This window comes from Mesitornis unicolor, unplaced genomic scaffold (genome assembly GCF_000695765.1).
Source record: "Mesitornis unicolor isolate BGI_N332 unplaced genomic scaffold, ASM69576v1 scaffold20718, whole genome shotgun sequence".
In the NCBI taxonomy this organism is placed as follows: Eukaryota; Metazoa; Chordata; class Aves; order Mesitornithiformes; family Mesitornithidae; genus Mesitornis; species Mesitornis unicolor.
Window position 1 is genome coordinate 5,056 of NW_010202811.1, and position 19,487 is coordinate 24,542.

A 19,487-nucleotide genomic window follows, 5' to 3' on the forward strand; every position below is an offset into this window, starting at 1 on the left:
GGGGGCGGGGCTGCCGGCAGGACCACGTGATTCTTCGGTCGCTATAAAAGTCATTGCGTTCCACTTTAATTGTCCTAAAGCGGGAAGCTTGTGGTCGTTGTTTGGTCTGTTAAAGGGCAGCTCGTTACAGGGGGGGGTTTGGAATGTTCTTTCTACCGGAGAATCACACAATTCAAATTAATGCCTTGTTCTGAAATGCAGAACTTAACAAAGCTGTCAGAATTATCCTAAACCACTCTTGTTTTCTTTCCTCTCAGGACCGAGGCTTTGCTGACCTTCGGTGATGGTGAACCCCAAATAAGTCACAGTTGCACAATTTTCATCTTCTTCTGGATCATTTGGAAGTGCATATTCTGCACCCATGGGTTTTCCTGATATGTCAACTTGGCCAAACCTCATCTTTTTGGTAGACCCAGATTCCTGGCTGAAATTCATGGACTGTGGTATCCAGGCCCAAAGGTGTCTTCAGTTGTAGATTCTGTAGTTGTTCTCTGTTAAGAGAAGACAGAAGCTTCCCTAGAGACATCACATATTGCTTTAGATACTGTTTTCCAATTAATTCTGTTGTTCCTGGCTCATGATTTTTACTTTGATGAGGTCTCCTGTATAATATTTCAAAAGGGCTAACCTTTTCCTTAGACCTCAGTGTAATTCTCGCTCTCAATTGTGCCAATGGGAGAGCATCTGGCCATTTTAGCTGAGTTTCCTGACAAATTTGGTTTAGCTGTCTTTTAATAGTTTGATTCATCCTTTCTACTTTCCCACTAGAGTGTAGCCTCCATGGTGTATGTAAATCCCACCTTATTTCTATTTCTTATTTTTGCTAATGAATCAATCACCCTTGCTACAAAATGAAGCCCCCTATCTGAAGACATTCCAATTGGTATTTCAAACCGAGGAATTATTTCTTTTAGTAATACCTTAACTACCTCCTTGATTGGTGTGACAGGGAAAGGCTTCTGGCCATCCATAAAAAGTGTCCACCAGTACCAATAAATACCAATACTAAATTTGTCTGGGAAGTTCTGAGAAGTCTATTTGCCAGTAGTCACCAGGTGTGTTTCCCTTTCTGTTTTTGCCAGGTGGAGGTCTAGGTAGGATTTGGGGATCGTTTCTTTGACAGGTCTCACATTTCTTGACAATGCTTTTGGCTATACCTCCCATTCCAGCACTTAAGATGTGGAGTTTAACACTGTCCATAAGCACTTCTCTTCCCCAACATGTTTCTCTGTGTTCCTTTTCCATAATCTCTCTCATGAGGTTTGAAGGTATTATCACTCGATCATCTTCTGTGATCCACCATCCTTCTCCATTCTTTCTTGCATTTACCAAATTAGCCAATTGATAATCTTTGTTATATGCTGGTAGTCCCTAATTTTTCATACTTCTCAGGCCATATTCCCAATATTTGTTCTGTTGCTGCTCTTTTGGCTGCCAGGTCTGCCCACCAATTCCCTACAGTTTCAGGAGCACTTCCAAACTGACGAGCTTTGCAATGCATGATTGCTACTTGTTTCGGTAAATTTATGGCCTGTAATAATTTATTAGCTCTCCATATTTAACTGGTGTTCCTTGTGATGAAAGGACACCCCTTTCTTTCCAAATTTCTCCATGTACATGAACTACTCCAAAAAAATATTTAGAGTCTGTCCATATATTTATAGTCTTTCCTTCTGTTAGCTCCAAGGCTCTGATTAAGGCAGTCAGCTCTGCCTTTTGAGCAGAAGTGTTAGCTGGAAGGGCTTTTGCTTCCAATTCGTTTTCTTCCAAAACAACTGCATATCCTGCCTCTCGAATTCCATCAATGACTTGGCTGCTTCCATCTATGAACAGGTTTAAATTAGCTGAGTCTAAAGATCTATCCCTCAGATCAGTTCTACTTTAATACCTGCTCAATTGTTTTTAAACAATCGTGTTCCAATTCAGTTTCTTTGGATAGAGACAACAGAGTTGCTGGATTCGGAGTAGTTGTTACTCTTTAAGTCCACATCACCTTGTTCCAATAGCACAGCTTGGTATTTCATCACCCAGCTGGGGGATAACCAATGTCCCCCATTTTTGTTCCAAAACTGTTGTTATAGCATGAGGCACTTGTACTGTTATTTTCTGCCCCAAAGTCCATTTTCTGGCTTCCTGAATGAGTGATACAGTCGCAGCCACAGCTCTCAGACAAGAGGGCCAGCCCTTGTTCACTTCATCCAGCTGTTCAGAAAAGTAACATACTGGTCTTCTCCATGTCCCAGTCCTTTGGACTAGGACTCCCAATGCAACATGCATGTTTTGGTTTTTTTTTTTGAACTTGCAAAAAGTTCAAACAGTTTTTCTAAGTTAGGGAGTCCCAGGGCTGGAGCTGACATTAGAGCTTGTTTTAACTGATGAAAAGCTGCTTGGCATTCTGGCATCCATTCAAGGAATTCTCCTGTGCCCTTTACAGCCTCGTAAAGGGGTTTTGCTGTCAGTCCAAAGTTAATAATCCAGAGACGACACCATCTGGCCATTCCCAGGAATGCTCTCAGCTCCCTTTTAGATTCAGGTTCTGGTATCTGGCAAATTGCTTCCTTCCTCTCAGGACCGAGGCTTCGCTGACCTTGGGTGATGGCGAACCCAAATAAGTCACCGTTTGTTGTGTGATCTGTGCCTTTTTCTTTGAAACCTTGTATCCTGCTGCTCCTAGGAAATTCAGAAGGTCAATGGTATACTGTATAGAGTCTTCTAATGGTTTTGTTCCTAGAAGGATATCATGCACATACTGCAACAACGTTATTTCTGCATTCTCCTTTTGCCATTTCTCCAATTCTTTGGCTAGTTGGTCCCAAAAATTGAAGGGCTGTTTTTAAATCCCTGTGGAAGAACAGTCCAACACAGCTGGGTTTTCCGGCCAGTTTTTGGAATTTCCCACTAGAAGGCAAGTATCTTTTAACTCTCAGATTCCAGAGATGCAAAAGAAGGCATCCTTTAAGTTCAATACTGTAAACCATTAATCTGTCTTTTTAGTTGTGGTTAGCAAGGCATATGATTTGGTACCACTGGGTGAAAATCTTCTACAATTTGGTTTATTGCTTTTTAATCCTGAACCAGGCTATATTCATTTGAGTAAGGTTTCTTTACAGGCAAGATTGGAATGTTATAAAAAACCTGTAACAACCCATGGACCATAAAATTCTCTATTAAAGTCTCTAAACCTTTCCTTCCTCTAGCTTAATAGAATACTGCTTTCATCTTAGAGGTCGAGCTCCACGTTTCAATGAGATGTTTACTGCTTCTGCTGCGTGGGAGCGACCTGGGATCCCGGAGGCCCACACCAAGGAGGTTCCTTCATTCAACACCTCTTCTGGATCAGTTTCAGGCTCTGATGTCTCTTACACTCCTTCCTAGAATATAAACATTTGCACTTCCAAGGCCTTTTCTCCTGGTATCTGCACCTGTATTTTTCCTTTTTCAAAGACAATTTGAGCATTTAGTCTGCTGAGCATATCCCTTCCCAACAAAGGTACTGGACAATCAGGAGCATCTAGAAATTGGTGAGTAAATACTCAATTCCCAGTTCCACATTTGATCGGTTGGAAGAAAGGCTTCACCACCGTTTTCCCTGTGGCCCCAATAACAGACATGTTTTGTTCACTTAATTTACCTCTGCAGGTATTTCATACTGAAAAAGCTGCACCTGTGTCTATTAAAAAATCAATTTTATCATCCCCCAACTTTAGGGTAACCAGGGGTTCTGTTGGGGAAACTTTCAAGTCACCCCCTGGTCCCTGTCAATCTGAATCGTGATCCAAGGTAAGAAATTTTGCCACCTCAGGATTTTCCTGATTTCTGGTGAATTTTTTCTGTAATTGTTTCTGAAGGCATTCCTTTTTCCAATGTCCTTTTTATTTACACAAAGCACACTGATCTTTATCTAAAACCCTGCCTGCCCCAGGTCCGTGTGAAGCTCCACTATTTCCTCTCACAGGAAGGCAATTTTGCCTGTAGTCTCGTCTCTGTTCATCTTACCAGTTCTCTGATTCCCTTCCATAATTGCTGCTGCTAACAATTGAGCCTTAACCTGTCCTCTCTCTTGTCTCTTCTTCTCTTCTTCTTCTCTGTTGATATACACTTTTCATGCTACTTCCATCAACTTTTCAAGGGATCTAGCTTTTGCACCCTGAAGTTTTTGCAGTTTCCTCCTAATAGGAGGGTTTGCCTGTCCCACAAACAAATTCACAAATGTTAATGTATCATCCTTATTTTCCAGGTCTAAATTTGTCCATTTTCTAGGTACTTCGCATATCTGTTCAAAAAAGCTGAAGAAGTCTCATCTTTCCCTTGCACCACCTGATATAGTTTTGACAGATTTTTTTGGTTTGGGGATCACATTCCTCACCCCAAACAGTATTAATCTTTGATACTCAGTTAACAAGTTTCTGTGTGGCCAATTGTTAGGGTCCCAATTCGCGTTGTTGGTGGGAAAATGATCCTCAGTCTTTCCTGCCTGTGCATCCTGAGCGTGCACTCTCTCTGCTTCCTTAGCTTCAGCTGTAACAGCTCTCTGTTCCTCATATGTTAACAACAAACTCAGGACCACCTGTACATCTTTCCAGTCTGGATCATGATTCTCTTTAAGTTTCCAATACTTTTGCCACTCTTTTTGGATCCTCCCTGTACATCCCAGGCTTCTATTTTCAAGCTTTAAAATCTGTCACTGAGAAAGGAACTTCAACCCACACCGGTTCTCCCATCGGTCCCACAGCCTGTCTCAAAGGTGCTTCCAGTACTGCCCCCCCATTCCGAGTTCTTCTTGCTACAGGGCTAAAATAATTTCTTTCAGGTTCCTTGTCCTCCTCTTCATCAGCTTCACAAACACCTCTGTCAACTTCCCTATTTTCACCATGAAAATCCTCTCTCTGACCACCTCTATGTCTCGGTGCCACCAGTAAATCTACATCTACATTCTCTTCCCCCTCAGGTCGGCTCCTAGTATTTCTTACACCTTTCACCAATGCTACATGCAGAACAACAGCATTTAGGTGTTTTGTTCCAAAGCTTAAATATTTGCATCTTTGGCTATGAGACCCCATTCTTTTCTGCTTTTATAATAATTTTGCAATGTGAAAAACAAATCCACATATGGTACTTCATCCCATTTTCTTTCTCTTCTACAGAACAGCATTAATTGCAACATAGTATTATAATTCAAGGTTCCATTCTTTGGCCATTTTTCTTTATCATCTAATACATATACTGGCCACCATTGGTTACAATAATCAATTGACTATTTCCATGTTAGAGGGTCACCTCCAAACTTTTTCCAATGTTTCAAAATACAACTCAGTGGGGAAGCCTGAGGTATTCCTTCTTACATGCAAGAAGTTGCACTTCCCATCTGTAAATAATTTTCAATATATCACAGCACAATAATATTCTTATAACCCATAATACAACAAATGCAAATGTCCCAAACCAGAACCAGACTCTGCCTGCTCCGGTTATCACCGTAGTAGTGCAGGAGAGATACCAGTTACCAGACCAGAACCAGTTATCTTAAATAAACAGGATTAACAATGTCTCTATCCCAGTATCAATGTGTCACTTACCACCCACCAGGGAATTGCAAAGAGGAGTCCCTGGAAAAATCCTCCAGTGCACGCTGCAGTCTGGCTCGCAATTCCTCCGGTGGTAGCAGGTGTCGATCAAAGTCCGGTTTCAAAGTTAAAGTCCCATCTGGGGTGCCAAAACTGTTACCTGAAATTGAAAGAACTCCCAAAACACACACAGTATGTTTAGAGAGGAGACATTGTTTATTTCGGAGTTGCACAAGGCTGGGTACTGAGTGGATTTCCACAAATCAAGCACACCACCTGTAAAAAACACACCATATTTACCCTAGTACATGATTAGCAAAACACCTAAAACTACATTAATTGGAACAAAATTACTTCGTCTACTTTCTATTTGGTCTGTTATTTTCATGCTTTTCATGCTACTGAGCCCGCACGTGCAGTGCCCACTTTCTTTTGGGTCAGGGGTGTTTCTTGAGTCAATGGTCTGCGAGTTGGTGGTCACGATCTTCCCCTGCTGCATTTGCAGCAGTTTTCACAGTTTTTGCTGACTTCATCTTCATTAGGCAACAGTCCAACATTTGGCACCTCTTTGGGCTGGATTGGCCTCTCTTCAGTCTTGTAACTTCTTCTGAGGGATATGATCATTAGGGAATGCAAAGAAATTGATTTACGAGTCCTCCAATCACTGATGAGTTGCAGGACCATGTGTCCTGCTGGACAAAATTTATGTTCTCCTCATCTTTATGACTTTGCTTTCTGTGTCTCAACACCAGGTTCCAGCTTTGAAGACCCAATTATTCTCATATACAAGCTTCTTTGTTTTATACTAAAAAAATTTTCGGCTCCTCAGTCAGATTCAGTTTCAGGTCTCATTTTTTTCAAGTACTAACAGAAGTAGAATCAACAATTCTTTACTTCACATTAAAAGCTTTTGGGTGTTTCATACAAAATCACATAATGGTTGAGGTTGGAAGGGACCTTGATGATTTTAAAGAAAAAAAATTAAAAGATGTCCTACATAATTTTCATTGTAGACATCAGATTTAAGTTGCATCTGCAGAGCAGAAATAAAGAGCTAGAAGCTTAGTTTGTTCACTAATTGAAATTTATTACAAATACACATATTCACCATTTATTATGTGCCCGCTGCACATTAGAAACAAAACCATATAGAACCAAAAGTGCTTTTATTAAGTATCAGAAAAACCCAGCGACACACAACAAAATGCAGAACCTACTGCACGTCATTTAACCTCAATCAGGTATAAAACCCCTTGAATATCTGAACATACTCTCTCACAAGAAGTACATAATACAACAATTACACATTACCAAGGTGCTTCAATCAAAAAGCAGAAGTGCTTTTTCAGCTGAGATGAGAGATCTGAATTTGCTTTCACTAACAATTACTCAAGGCATTCTTTGCCACAGTATTTTAAATTTTTTAAGAGGAACAACAAAATCCCTCAAATGTCCTTAAACATGACGTTAAAGTTATCAGGCACTAAGACAGTTCAAGATACAAACTAATAGTTCCACCAAAAAAGAAATGTAAAGGCTTCCAGAGCAGCCAGAGGGTAGATGATTTTGCCCACTCCTGTACAGCTCCCTGCAAGGTAATGTTTGATAAGCATAAAGCTTTCTACAGGGTTAATTTCTTTTATTGTCTTGCTGAGACTTAGAATCTGTGGGATCACTTAGTTAGCCTCTACTTAGGAAAAAAACTCCTTACCTGATGCAGAACTCAACACGTGGCAGGAATGTCTTATACTCTCTCTGAAGATGACATTATGCCTTCAGAATAACAGGACGTTCCTTTCAGTAGGCATGAAAACAGACACAAATGGCCTAAGAAATCTAAACCTTTCATTTTAGATGAGCAGCTGCTTCAGAACTGAAAATAAATTTACCTCTAGTCTTTCAGCTCTTTAAATATCTTCCCTGGTTCAAATATTGGATACACAGCCACATGAATCCTCATTTATTAAATACACCTTTTTTAAAAAAGAACAGACATGCCTGAAGAACTTGTGTTCAGGTAGCCTGGACGACTCCTTATCAGTCACAATTGCAACTCCCATCTAAACTCATGCTCAGAGCCACTCAAACACAAGTAGCTTTTGAAATGCTATCACAGGTTTGTGACTATGCAGAAAAGACTCTGTAACCATTGAAAAAAAACCTTAATTTTAAACCTTAAACCTTAAATTTAAAATCTGTGTAGCCTGTATGCACAAATGTCCTACCATGATCCACCATCCAGAAATCCAGAGGTCTACATGCCTTCCAAGCCTCACTCCCTAGCTTACAGCACCACAACCAGTTTCTGTACCTGCGTTTGGCTGCCCCAACAACTACCATATGAAAGTAAAAAGGGCATTTTGCTGGGCATCTGGACACTTCTTAACTGATATCATTGCAGTTACATGTCAAGCAGTATTTTTTCCAAAAGGGTAATTCAAAAGGCAGGGGAACATGCTTTTCTTTGTCTCCCCTATTTACCCATTTGTTTCAATAGCAGGTTTTGGACAAAGGGTCTCAAGCATGATCAGCTAAAGCTTAAATATCCCCCAGTTATGGCCAATGTAGGCCATGGTTTAGATCAATATAATCCACACACGAAGATAACGTTAGTTAGAAGAACTGAAGTTAACAACTTCACATGCACTGCGCAGAAATTTAGGACAGTGTTTCAGTAGGAGACAAACATGCCTCCTCTTCTTCTAACAACACAACCTTCCGTCTGGACAGAGACATCACAGACTTTATGACTGTTAAAGAAATTCTAACAAAAATGCGCAAGGCAAGAAAAGCAAATGGGATTACAATCTGCATGAGATGGAAAATGGCTGTGCTAAATTCACTTAACAAGCATGTTAGAAAGAAGGCCCCGAGGCTTACACAGGGGTAAAGAGCCAGCTTGGCAAACATGAAGGCATGCTCCTTGCCACCGTATCTTGCAAAAGGATGCAAAGTTTCCCCTTCATGGAGAAGGGCTGTAGTCCATATTGCAAACTGAAATATGCTGGCAAAGAATGTGATAACACAGCTGACCTGAATGGCCTCTATTTCATTGTGAGACTTCTCTGCAAATTCACTGGTCAGCTGGTAAGCTAGTGGAAGCCCACCAATGAAAGCCAATGAAAGTATGTTAAGCAGTCCCATTAATCGTGTAGCTTTTGTTACATAAAGGAAAAGTGAGTGATGGACAAACCACAGAAGACCAATTGTTACAAATGAGCCAAAGTAGGCCAGGTAGTTTGGCCCATATTCACTTAAAGCTTCAAGAAGGCTGCCATGGAACTTCTCCTCAACTTCTCCTGGATCAGGAACATTGTCTTCACTGTGGAGAGAAAACTTACTTTATTTTGCATGATAATTACAAAACACACTTGGAGCATTCCTGAACTATTTTGCTTTACTCTGAGCAAGCAGGGAACAACAGGTATCCACTCCTTTGTAACTTAGAAACAGCATTTAAAATAACAGCCCTGCAGATAAATTAATTTGAAAGGATGTCTGAAAGTATGCTGGGATTCCTTTAGGTTAATATAATGAAGTTGCCACAGTGACTAAACAGATTTTGTTGATAGAAGCCTTTTATCTGAAAAGATGACTAAGCTTAAAGGAAGGTTGGCTCTTCAAGACCACTCCCCTGGCCCCCAAGATGCATTAAACAGACTGATGATCACTACTGCTGAAATGTGGGTGCTAGAAGTATCACAGAATCACAGCATGGTAAGGGTTGGAAGGGACTTCTGAGGATCACCTAGTCTGGGTGCTAGAGCAGGATCACCAGGAACACATCCAGGCAGCTTTTGTGTGTCTGCAGAGAAGGAAATATCCTTTGTTTGTGTTCTGTATCTCTCCAGATCATACTTAAAGTAACCTCTGCAGGTTTTGTAAGTCAAAGACGGTATTTTTTAATTTTATTTCCTCAAATATTACATGCAGACAAAAGTTAATACTGTACTTAACAACACAGTGTAAGAGGCAACACAAAGCCTTACCATATATCCAAAATGAGCAGGGTTGCTACAATAGCATAGACTCCATCACTGAATGCTTCTACCCGTTCCTTACTCAGAGGCTCACTGAGATAAAAAGTGAAGGTTTCTAAGCTATGGTGTGCCTCTTCTTCATCTCTCTGACCTGGAAACAAATCCAGATGTTTACTAATCAGGTAGTACAAAACATCAGCAACAAAATCAGGTAGTATAAAACAAGGTAGTTAAAAAACCTACTGTGACCTGCCTTTCTCTTTTTCCCCATCTGCCAAAATCTTTCTGTGGAAAAGAAGGGTGCCATTCATCCACATAGGTCAGTCACTGCACTTTTTTTGGCAGCTGTGCTCCCTGTGTTCTCCCTGAAGTTCATGTTGCTTTCAGAGCAACAAGTGCTCTGAACTTGTGCAACAAGCACAAGTGCTTCAGGGACAAAAAAGCCCTGTACTTTAAAATGTATCGCAGGTCATTTCCACCAAGTGAATAATGACTCAAAGCTGTAACTGAACAAAATATTTGAGCTAAACAAATCAGCTGCTGTGCCTTGGGAAGCCATAATAGCTGTAAGTCCTCTAAGACAGTGTGGAGAACTGACACTGCATGGGAGAAAAACCTCACTGGAGCACAAGAGCTGCAGTGGGACATCAAATGGCCTCCTTTAAAATTAATAGAGTCTTTGGTCAAAAGGTGGGGTCCTGGAGCTTCTACAGGAAATGTCAAACACATCCCTAAAGACTGGACTCTGAACTGCCCAGCCAGCCAAGCTGCACCACTTCAGGAGTATAGCCTGGAGGAAGATAAAGCTTACAGCTTACAGAGGAAGTAAGGAGAGGAACAGAATGAAAAGCAAGTGTAATCACAACTCAGCCAATAGAGCAGTAATTTAAGTCAGCCATCTGATGGGGTGAGACGGACAGACATGACCTGACTGAAAACTGAAGTGCCCCCATTGCAGTAGGTACAGGCAATATTTGCATGTGTTTATTCTCTGGCTCTGAGAGTCTCGCTTTAGCCATCTTAGGGCAATTCTGCCTCCCCGTCTATTATTGCTGCTGCATATGGGAGTCAAAAGTATGTTCCCATTTGCAGTGTACACAGACAGACTTGTACTAGGCTAAACAGCAGAAGCACAAAGGTGCTATTCTTCTGAATCACCTTGGGAATGCCAATTCCAAAGACATGATCTGTTCAGTGTTTCTGTGGTCAGTTTATATTGCTTTCAAAGAGGGACACTCTACCTTTTGGCTGAGTAGGTTGCAAGATACTACCTTCTCATTTATTTTGGCACTGGCAACCTCCTCAGCAGATTTTAAGAGCAGCTCTGGCTGTTGGTGCAGTTGTGCTATTGTTAGTTCTGACACAAGGTGGGCAGAAAGATCATAACCAAGGAACGTGAGGAAGCATGGATTTAGGCTGACCTAAGCCATGTGTGAAGAAATACCTTCAGACCACAGCAGCTGTATTAATGAGATGTAACACCCTAAACAGATAATTAGCCTGAAAAAAATTTATTTATAGGTGCTCTGCTTGCCAGTTTGAAAAATGTGGGACCATACAGTATTCCTGGGAAGAAAGTGATACAGGCATAGATCTTGCTTGCTATATTCTTCAATCCCCACGTTCCCTTTTCAGGAGGGAAAAGGGATAGATGGCCTGCAGCCATTACTCATGTACCTGTGTGTGTGTGCACACATACGCATATTCTGGATAAATCAGAAATGATCTTTGAATGTGTTGTGCCTTACACAAATCTAGTCACTAACACAGGGAAACCAAGGAGCAAGGGAGAAATCATTTGGAAGCATGGCAATAAGATCACTATTTTCCAAGACTGAAAATGGAAGTAAAAATTACTTAATTCAAGCCTGTTTGGATGTTGACAACCTAACATACCTGGATGTAATCCTATGAATATCGTTACTCACCAACAATCTTGGTTTTACACCATGCAATGAATCGACTGAGATGCGGAAAAACAATTACGAGCCCAAGAAATACGTAAGACTATGGAAAGGAAAAATGAACACAGTTTAAATGTAGTTAACAAAATATAAATTACCTTCCAATCTTAATATGAAACTATTACTTTCAATCTTTAGGTATAATCACATTGAGAGAAACAAATCTTGTCTTCATGGCTAATGGCTCACCTGAAGAGTAGATTCACCTCCTGAATAACACATGTGCAACCTAATACTGCTTTTTGGTAGCTAATTTAGTACCAGTAATGAAGCAAGCTAAAACAAGAAGGGAAATAATTCTGCTAACAAAAATGCAGCACTGATTTCTTTGGAAGTTAGAGAACCCTCTCAAGTGATCCTTATGGGTCCCTTCCAACTTGAGATATTCTACTACTTGTATCCCAAAGACACCTCAGTGGGTTATAAGTGGTTCACAAACTTTGCACAGGTCTAAGCACAAGAGCACCTTGGAGACTAATTTGACTGTTATTAATATTAAAATAAAATACACCAGTGAACAAGGCAAGGAAGAGGAGGGAACTAAGGGTATAAGAGGAAAACATTTTAAATTAAAATTAGGCCTTTTCATGTTTGGATTCATAGTTGTCCATTTTATCAACAGCAACCTGATTCCTTCCAAATTTAGGGATTATATAAACATTGCTAATTCCCAAGGAATCTTTCTTGAAATTCAGTTTAATCCACCTTTTCCTAAAGAAAAGGACAGAGAAAAGGAAGCTCAGGATACATCCAAAACCTAAATTTCAGTTCCAAGCAGCCGTTCTGAGAAAGATAAAAACTATTAATAAGTCGGAGCAACTCACTGCCATTTAATAAAGAGGGCAGAGAAAAAGGCTGCGTAAGAGCAGGCCTTAGCCAAATACATTCGTTTTAAGATGCAGGCTAACTGCTCTGCTTCTTCTATTTGCTCTTACACCCTGAGTTAGTGCAGCAATTATATTCACTTGTCTTCAGCCTGTGCAATGCGATGTTTATTTCATGTGACCTTCCACATTACCTGACCTACTTACGATATGCAAGATGCTAAGTTACAGTTTAGGAGACATGCTTCTAATTAAGAGAAGCATTTAAAATATCAGACAGAGCAAGTAAAGCAAATATTGTAGCAGAATATTCTTTCAAAACTATCCAAACTCATGGATCAAATTACGGACTGGTTTCTGTGAACTGAGCACCTTCAACGCAAAATAGCAGCCACCATTACCTGAACACCACAGAACTGGCAACTAAGGAAGCCTGTATATTTAACATGGATATTATTTTTTTAATACACAGTCCTAAATACAACTAATAGAAACTGTGGCATCAAAATTTTCAGTCAACTGGGAGAACTTACCAAAGGAATAAAGAAAAAAGAAAAGATGGCTGCTAAAAAGCATAAAAGTGGTCCTCTTAGGATAATCTTTAAGATATGATGTTTGTAGAAATTCTGATTTTCAGACTCCTGTATTTCCCGATTCAGTAAGTGTGGGTGGTAGAACCCATATGCTACTATTGCAGCCTGCAAGAAGAGCATTACTGAAGTTACTACACACAAGTATAGGCAACATTTCAAATATAAAAATGTAAAACTATAATTCAATAAATTCCAAAACACTTTCAACCCTGTTCTTCACTCCCACGTAGAGGGCTGGTGTTAGAAGCTGTACACAGTTCACATTACACTGCATGTCAAGATTTTTGTCTCCTCTGCAGAGCTTCTCAAGACCACGGATCTTATATGAAGAGGAATGAAGACCTCCACAATAAGGACTAGAAAGCGACAAGGCACTGCACCAGGAGAAAAACAGTGCCACTGGACCAAGGCTGAAAGCCTCTCTTCACTCGTCCATTGCTGTGTGGCTCAGTAAGAACGTCAGCAGGGAAAGTCAATTGCTATTTTCCCAAGGCATTTTTAAGAAGTGAGAAAGGAATTACTATTCTGGACTTTGAGATCAGCCAATTTAGTTGCATAAATCAGCTTCACAGGACAGTGGCAATGCAAACTTTCACCTTATATACACATACTATATTTTCACAACAGGCACAACTTTGAAAAAGAATGCTATACAAACAAAAAAGACTTTTAGCAATTTATACCCATAGGTAAGAAATGCAATTTTAGTTCTAACCAAGAAAATCTATTTAAAAGTGAAAATGTAAATGGATAGCTCCAATACCTGTATAAGTCCAATGACAACAGCACAGACACTGAACAGGAAAATGCCAAAAGGTACGTCTGGAAAGGAGGCCATTAAGGAAAACTAGAAAAAAATGCAACTAGATCAAATATTTAATTAAGAAGCAATGTAGGAATAACAGTAGAGAAATGGAAGCGCTCTTCATTCAATACTGGAACTCAGAAAACAAAATAATACTTTGCATTTCCACATAGTTCCACTAAATGCAATTTCTAGCCACAAATACATGCAGACATCCTAACCAAAGGCATCTGGAGAGATGGCTTTGCTCTCACGTTCATCTTGCAAAACCTTAACTGCTCTGACACTTTGTCTCCATAATAACTACAGATGGCTTGTAGCTAAGCATAAAGTTTATCAGTGTTTTCAGTGGACAAGGTAGTCATAGCTGTGAAAATTCTTGACATTAGGATACCTTTTTGATATCTTTTAATTTCTCTACCGCCATGGCTCTCTGTTGTGTTAATTTCTGCAGCTTCATGGAGGGGGGGTGGGGAAAGCAGGGAGTAGTATTAGGGTAACATTGACAACTTTCCAAAAATTATTTCAGCTTCAAGGCAAAGTAAAAATACGTGCTCTTGCTGATATTGTTTTACTGATCACAGCCTTATTCTTTGCAGAGTAATATGCAACAGATATATCCACAGAGAAACAGGTACCTGTAATATAAATCTGTTCTACATACACAATAAAAGTCAAGCTGCACTTTACGTAACTGTTTTGTACTACTAATATGATGTCTAGTACTCTTGCTAGGTCTAAAGGTCATCTGACCAGAATTGTGCAGAACATCAAATTTGCATATTTAAAAAATGAATCACAGAATCACAGAATATGAGGAGTTGGAAGGGACCTCGAAAGCTCATCCAGTCCAACCCCCCTGCCAGAGCAGGATCACCTAGACTGGGTCACACAGGAACACGTCCAGGTGGGTTTTGAATGTGTCCAGAGAAGGAGACTCCACAACCTCTCTGGGCAGCCTGGTCCAGTGCTCTGTCACCCTCACAGTAACAAAGTTTTCCCTTATGTTCAGGCTGAACCTCCTATGCTCCAGCTTGCTCCCACTGTCCCTTGTCCTGTCATTGGCTGTCACTGAGAAGAGCCTGAATGACTGGCTGCCAGAATCAACCTTGCTGAACAAGTCAAAAGTGACACCAAAACCTCTGTCAGGTGATTACAAAAGGAAAATGTTCTGTAATCTGAAGAGGAGTTTAAAACACAGTTTTAGTTCCCCTATAAAATGCAGCGTTGTCATTAGGCAACATTGACATTTTTCAGTACAGCTGCTTTTTAAAAAGAAACCATGGGAAACGATGACTTTCCACAATTATACTTCTTCTAGAATAGCCATTTTCTGTCAGGTCTATAATATGCAGTAATTGAAGGTTGTAACATGTCCTTGTGTATTTTTAAAAAATAAGGCTTAACTATTACAACGGATTCAGGTTCTATATAATAACATTCTCCTGGGTTTCTGAATACTTCAGTAAAGTCTTTCCAAATGCATAAAGAAAAATAACTCCTGTAATCTAAGCATGTGTCAAATTTTAGAAAAGTACTTACTGTATATGGCAAGAAAGTTATGATCATCATACAAGCCTAAAAAAGAAAAAGAGTGTGCTGAAACTCTAGGTAAAATACAGAGCAAGCAATTCCCTCATTAAAAATGTGACTAGAGAGTACAACACAAACAAATCAAATGATCATGCTGCATCATGAAAAAAACCCCGCATTTCTGAAGTTGCTGAGCTTTGACTGTAACAAATGGATAGTTCTATACGTATCTTTCATGTTTGCTATCCAAACTGTACAGGCTTATTTTAGAAAACACTTCAGTTTTGTTACCAATACCACGGGTAAAAGTTTTACTATTAACAAGACTTCTTTCTGAAGCAGCAATGCCAGAAGTACCACATCTCCTAAACATCTGCTTCCAATTTGTCAAAACCATTAATCTCTGACCACAAATATTTCATACATTAAAAAGCCAAATTAAAAAAAAAAGAACAACAACAAGGAAAACCCCAAAAACCACCTCAAGCACAAAGAAATGCATTGCTTTGAAAGCTACATTAGGTAAGCGTTACATGCCTTAACCTAGTCCTCAAAAGTAATTTCCTGTAGAGTTATCTCATGGAGTTTAAACTCAGTATTTTTATTAACAAAATTAAATTAACTGTGTGGTTGCATAGTGTCAGAGAAAAGAATTTTAAATAACATACCAAAATACAAAGCTCTAGCTGAACGCAAAAACATGTTCACCAGTGCAGCATCCCATCGCAACTATTAGTAACCAAGATATTACAGGGTGGCTCGTTAAAAAATTATACTCCAATAAATGAAGAATTTTTAAGATATACGATTTAGGCAAGTGTAAAGCTCAAAACACTGATTCAGAGATCGGTCTCTCAGTGACAGTTTTTGAAGGTTCACAGAATCCACTGTTTCAAATAAGCTTCAGAATGAATTTCTGAGCAATTTGAACAGAGAATGGACACAGATGAACAGAGTCAAAAGCTTTTGCCATAGGTGCCTCTTCAGTTCCCTCAGATGGACTTCAGACTAACTTGCTGCACAAGTTCTTTTGGCTTATAGTAAAACATGTGGAAGTTAAAAGCAAGTTAGTTATTAATCAACCACTTTGGCAAGGAGGAATTCAAGCTCTCTGATTCCTGACTTGGAAATCTGGCAGAGTGGCACTATTTAAATTAGAAACTTCCAGATATGCAGATACAGACTTCAGAAAAAGTGACCTGTACTTGCTAGTTAAACATCCAGCATGTCTGACAAGACTCACCAGGTTTAGAAGAGCAAGGACATCATCTATAAGCACTATAACCTGAAACAACCTGTAAAGGCAAGGCAAGATATCATTAACAAGCTAGCTCCCAAAATATGTTTTGCAACACTGCATACAAACTGTATATTAATGATATTACAGGGAAATCTGATTTCCTTTGCTCCAGAATTTATCCAAGTAGTCCAGGTGCTAGCAAAACTTACTAGCTCAAACATGGAAGTAATTTGCTAGAAAAATTTGAAAAGCGAGATATTAACAGTCAAGTGCAACCAAGGAGCAGTTATTAAGAGTTTTATTTCTATTTGATGGATAAGTGGCATATGATACTGCAAAATGCTTTTTACCCCCTCTATCCTTCCTCTACACTTCAAGTAATATATTTACTTTGAAGTAAATTTCACCATTGTTAAGATCCAATTATTCTGTGAAGAAGTGATCCAGATGTCAGTTCTAATCCATTGAGTCACATACTAGACTTTCACTAGCAGGCACTGTTCACAGAACATGAACAAGTCCATTTGATAATCTGATGCCAAATTAAATATATAGGCACCATGCTGACTTTTAGCTTTTCAGATGAAGCAAAGCTGTGCAGGGACCTGAGCCCCGCAGTAACACGGCACAGATCTTCCAGAGCAGATCCAGATGTTCTGAGTCCATCCAAAGTCTCAGACTTTTATTTGCCTCATATGTCATTGTGAAGAGCTATTCTGATTTTCTCTGAGTTTTACTTGAGAGAACAGAGGCAAGTTTGTGCTGTTAGGGCCAGAGTATTTTCAGAATTTTAAGGCTTAAAATTACTCCTCTTGAAGACACGACATAGTTACCATTATGCAAAGAATTCATATTCTTCCAAACTGCTCCACACTTTGGTAATAAAATTCCTGATCCCCAGAAGTGTCACTTATAATCAGTAGAACCAATCACCCTCCACAAAACCCTAAACCATTCAAAGACTATGCCTCACCATTTACTTATGCAAGAAAAGAAAAGTAATGTGATAAAAGCACTAATGTGAAGTATCGGCTTCAAGTATTGAATTACAGGTTGCACAGCTCTATCAGAATGCAGTCAAACCACTTAAGGGAAGAATATAGTAACATTGCTAAATTTCAAAATTCAAACAAAAACTTTCCCCATTCCATTATGATGCCTGCAAGTCAACTTCTTTTCAACTACTAAGATATGAGCAGGTGGCAGTGTCCACAGCTCTATAAAATGCAGCATCTGCAACACTGTAATTGACTTTGTGAGAAGTACTGCTGAGGACTGGGAGAGACAAGTTTTAGGCCAGTTGTACTACGTCTGTTCCCCTATTTGTGTAGCATACAAGTTACAAATTTATGCTTTTTTAGCATAATTAGAAGTTTAATTCTATCTAGAATATGGAGTAAAATGAAGAGTAACTCTGATTTAAAATGCTCGTTTTTCTCTGTATCACTGTGGTGTAAAAGTACAGTTATTCACTGCTTAGGGTAGCGGTTCTTTACAATCAATTTTTTATATTATCCAACAAAAGACAATTCAGAAATACATCAGTAAGACAGGAATGTATCACAGACATGGTTAGTTCCTGTCCCTTTAAACAACAGTTTAACTTTGGAGTTAAACACTGTGCTCCTACCTTACATGAGCTGCCCATGCCACGGTGACTATTAAGAAGGTCATCAAGTAGACTGCAATTTTTGCTAGAAGAAGTTGCTGAATACTTTCACCTAGTTTCTGAAACAGAAAGTGGCACTCAGAGACAAGAGGACGTAAAGCTAAATGCTACATTGTAAAATCAAATGAGGAAGGACAGGCAGTCATGCAATAGGTATTTTGAAAATACCTGTCCAGGATGCAGTTCTCTTCCAACAACCTTTTTACTATCATGCAGAGGAACTGGTTTCTTAAGACACTTGTAAGTACGCTGAAATATGTAGCTAGTGGCATATGATGTACCAACACATCTCATCCACCTGTAGGAGGGCTTCCCAATGCTCTGTTCAGCTTGTGATTAATTTATGCACTCTCTCACCACTGTTACTGTGATTATGCATCTCAGGGGAGGGCCGCCACGAAATGATTGGTTTATATTCTTAGCACTGACTTCGGCATTAGAGGCATCACACAGATTTTCATCTGATCACTGTTAACTGTTAGTGAGGAAGGGAAGGGCTTAGCCACAGCGAATTTTGCATGTACCACCACAATGGCTTAAATAGACTCACACGGTGTATTTGCCATGTTATGGATCATACTTAAGTTTCCTAAACTAAATGAGGAAAAATATTTGAGTCTACGCCTGTTTTTAAGAGGAGAAAAATGAATCACAGAATTATTTCTTTGGAAAAGAATCATGACTAAAAACACCCTGTAAAGTTTCTCCTATTATTTGTTTCCTAACATTCCTGTTTCTTTTAGAATTATTTTCTGTAGTTTTCTTTTTCCACCTTTCCTTATTCTTAGTAATTATTACTAACCTGATTTTAAAACCAGCATTCAGCAGAGTGGCTCCTCTAAGTGATGGTGTATTACCAAAAAGAGCAGATGGTTTTTCAAAGATGTTTTGGTCAGATGGGTAATAAATTTTTCATACAAAAGCAACTGGATAAAATCTATGACCTACAATATACTGCTCATTCAGGCTTTCTATCACAACTCTGGCAGATTCCACAGATCTTCAGTATTAAAGTTTTTCACTCAAGTTCAGCAGCTCCTCTCCCTAGGGTAAATTTCTGTTGGCTTTAATGTTACTTAATGGTTTGGGTGTTCTGAAAGTCTGGAACTTGAAATGAAGAGGCAGTGTTAAATTAGGAAGCTGCATGTACTGGCAAAGACACAACGAAACAAAAGACATACGATACCTGATCAGGATGTATTTTTGTGTGAGCCACAGGCAAAATCTGAAATAATGAAACCTTGTTAGTATAAGACATTCTTTTCTTTATTGAAAGCTTTATTAAAATCTAAAAAAAACTTCAGGTGGCCAAAGG

The 19,487-nt window shown here is 39.4% G+C and overlaps 2 protein-coding genes across 2 annotated transcripts in view; both read right to left on the reverse strand.

The window, feature by feature from the left end:
• Positions 1-6,063, reverse strand: part of ATP5I (ATP synthase, H+ transporting, mitochondrial Fo complex, subunit E) — a gene marked incomplete at its 3' end in the record, with an annotated part of 6,842 nt that extends 779 nt beyond the window's left edge. Inside the window, exons 1-3 of the mRNA XM_010190519.1 lie at positions 5,919-6,063; positions 5,577-5,724; positions 2,433-2,670 (exon numbers count right to left, since the gene is read on the reverse strand). Of these exons, the coding sequence (XP_010188821.1) occupies positions 2,433-2,670; positions 5,577-5,724; positions 5,919-6,063 (531 nt within the window). The remainder of the gene's footprint in view (positions 1-2,432; positions 2,671-5,576; positions 5,725-5,918) is intronic.
• Positions 6,064-7,763: 1,700 nt separating this feature from the next.
• Positions 7,764-19,392, reverse strand: TMEM175 (transmembrane protein 175). The gene is made up of 9 exons (XM_010190518.1): positions 19,359-19,392; positions 18,134-18,231; positions 16,507-16,558; positions 15,273-15,308; positions 13,689-13,772; positions 12,866-13,030; positions 11,473-11,551; positions 9,554-9,695; positions 7,764-8,886 (listed from the first exon to the last, which is right to left on the reverse strand). The coding sequence occupies exons 2-9, from the start codon at positions 18,175-18,177 to the stop codon at positions 8,223-8,225; spliced, it is 1,266 nt and encodes a 421-aa protein (XP_010188820.1). The 5' UTR covers positions 18,178-18,231; positions 19,359-19,392; the 3' UTR covers positions 7,764-8,222.
• Positions 19,393-19,487: the final 95 nt, after the last annotated feature.

Excerpts from the sequence above, each read along its gene's own strand:
- TMEM175 (XM_010190518.1), bottom strand. The coding sequence starts at position 18,177 with ATGACCTTCTTAATAGTCACCGTGGCATGGGCAGCTCATGTAAG. Across the intron at positions 16,559-18,133 it reads GCATGGGCAGCTCATGTAAG|GTTGTTTCAGGTTATAGTGC; the intron begins GTAGGAGCACAG and ends TTGCCTTTACAG. Across the intron at positions 9,696-11,472 it reads GTGTAAAACCAAGATTGTTG|GTCAGAGAGATGAAGAAGAG; the intron begins GTGAGTAACGAT and ends ATTTGTTTCCAG.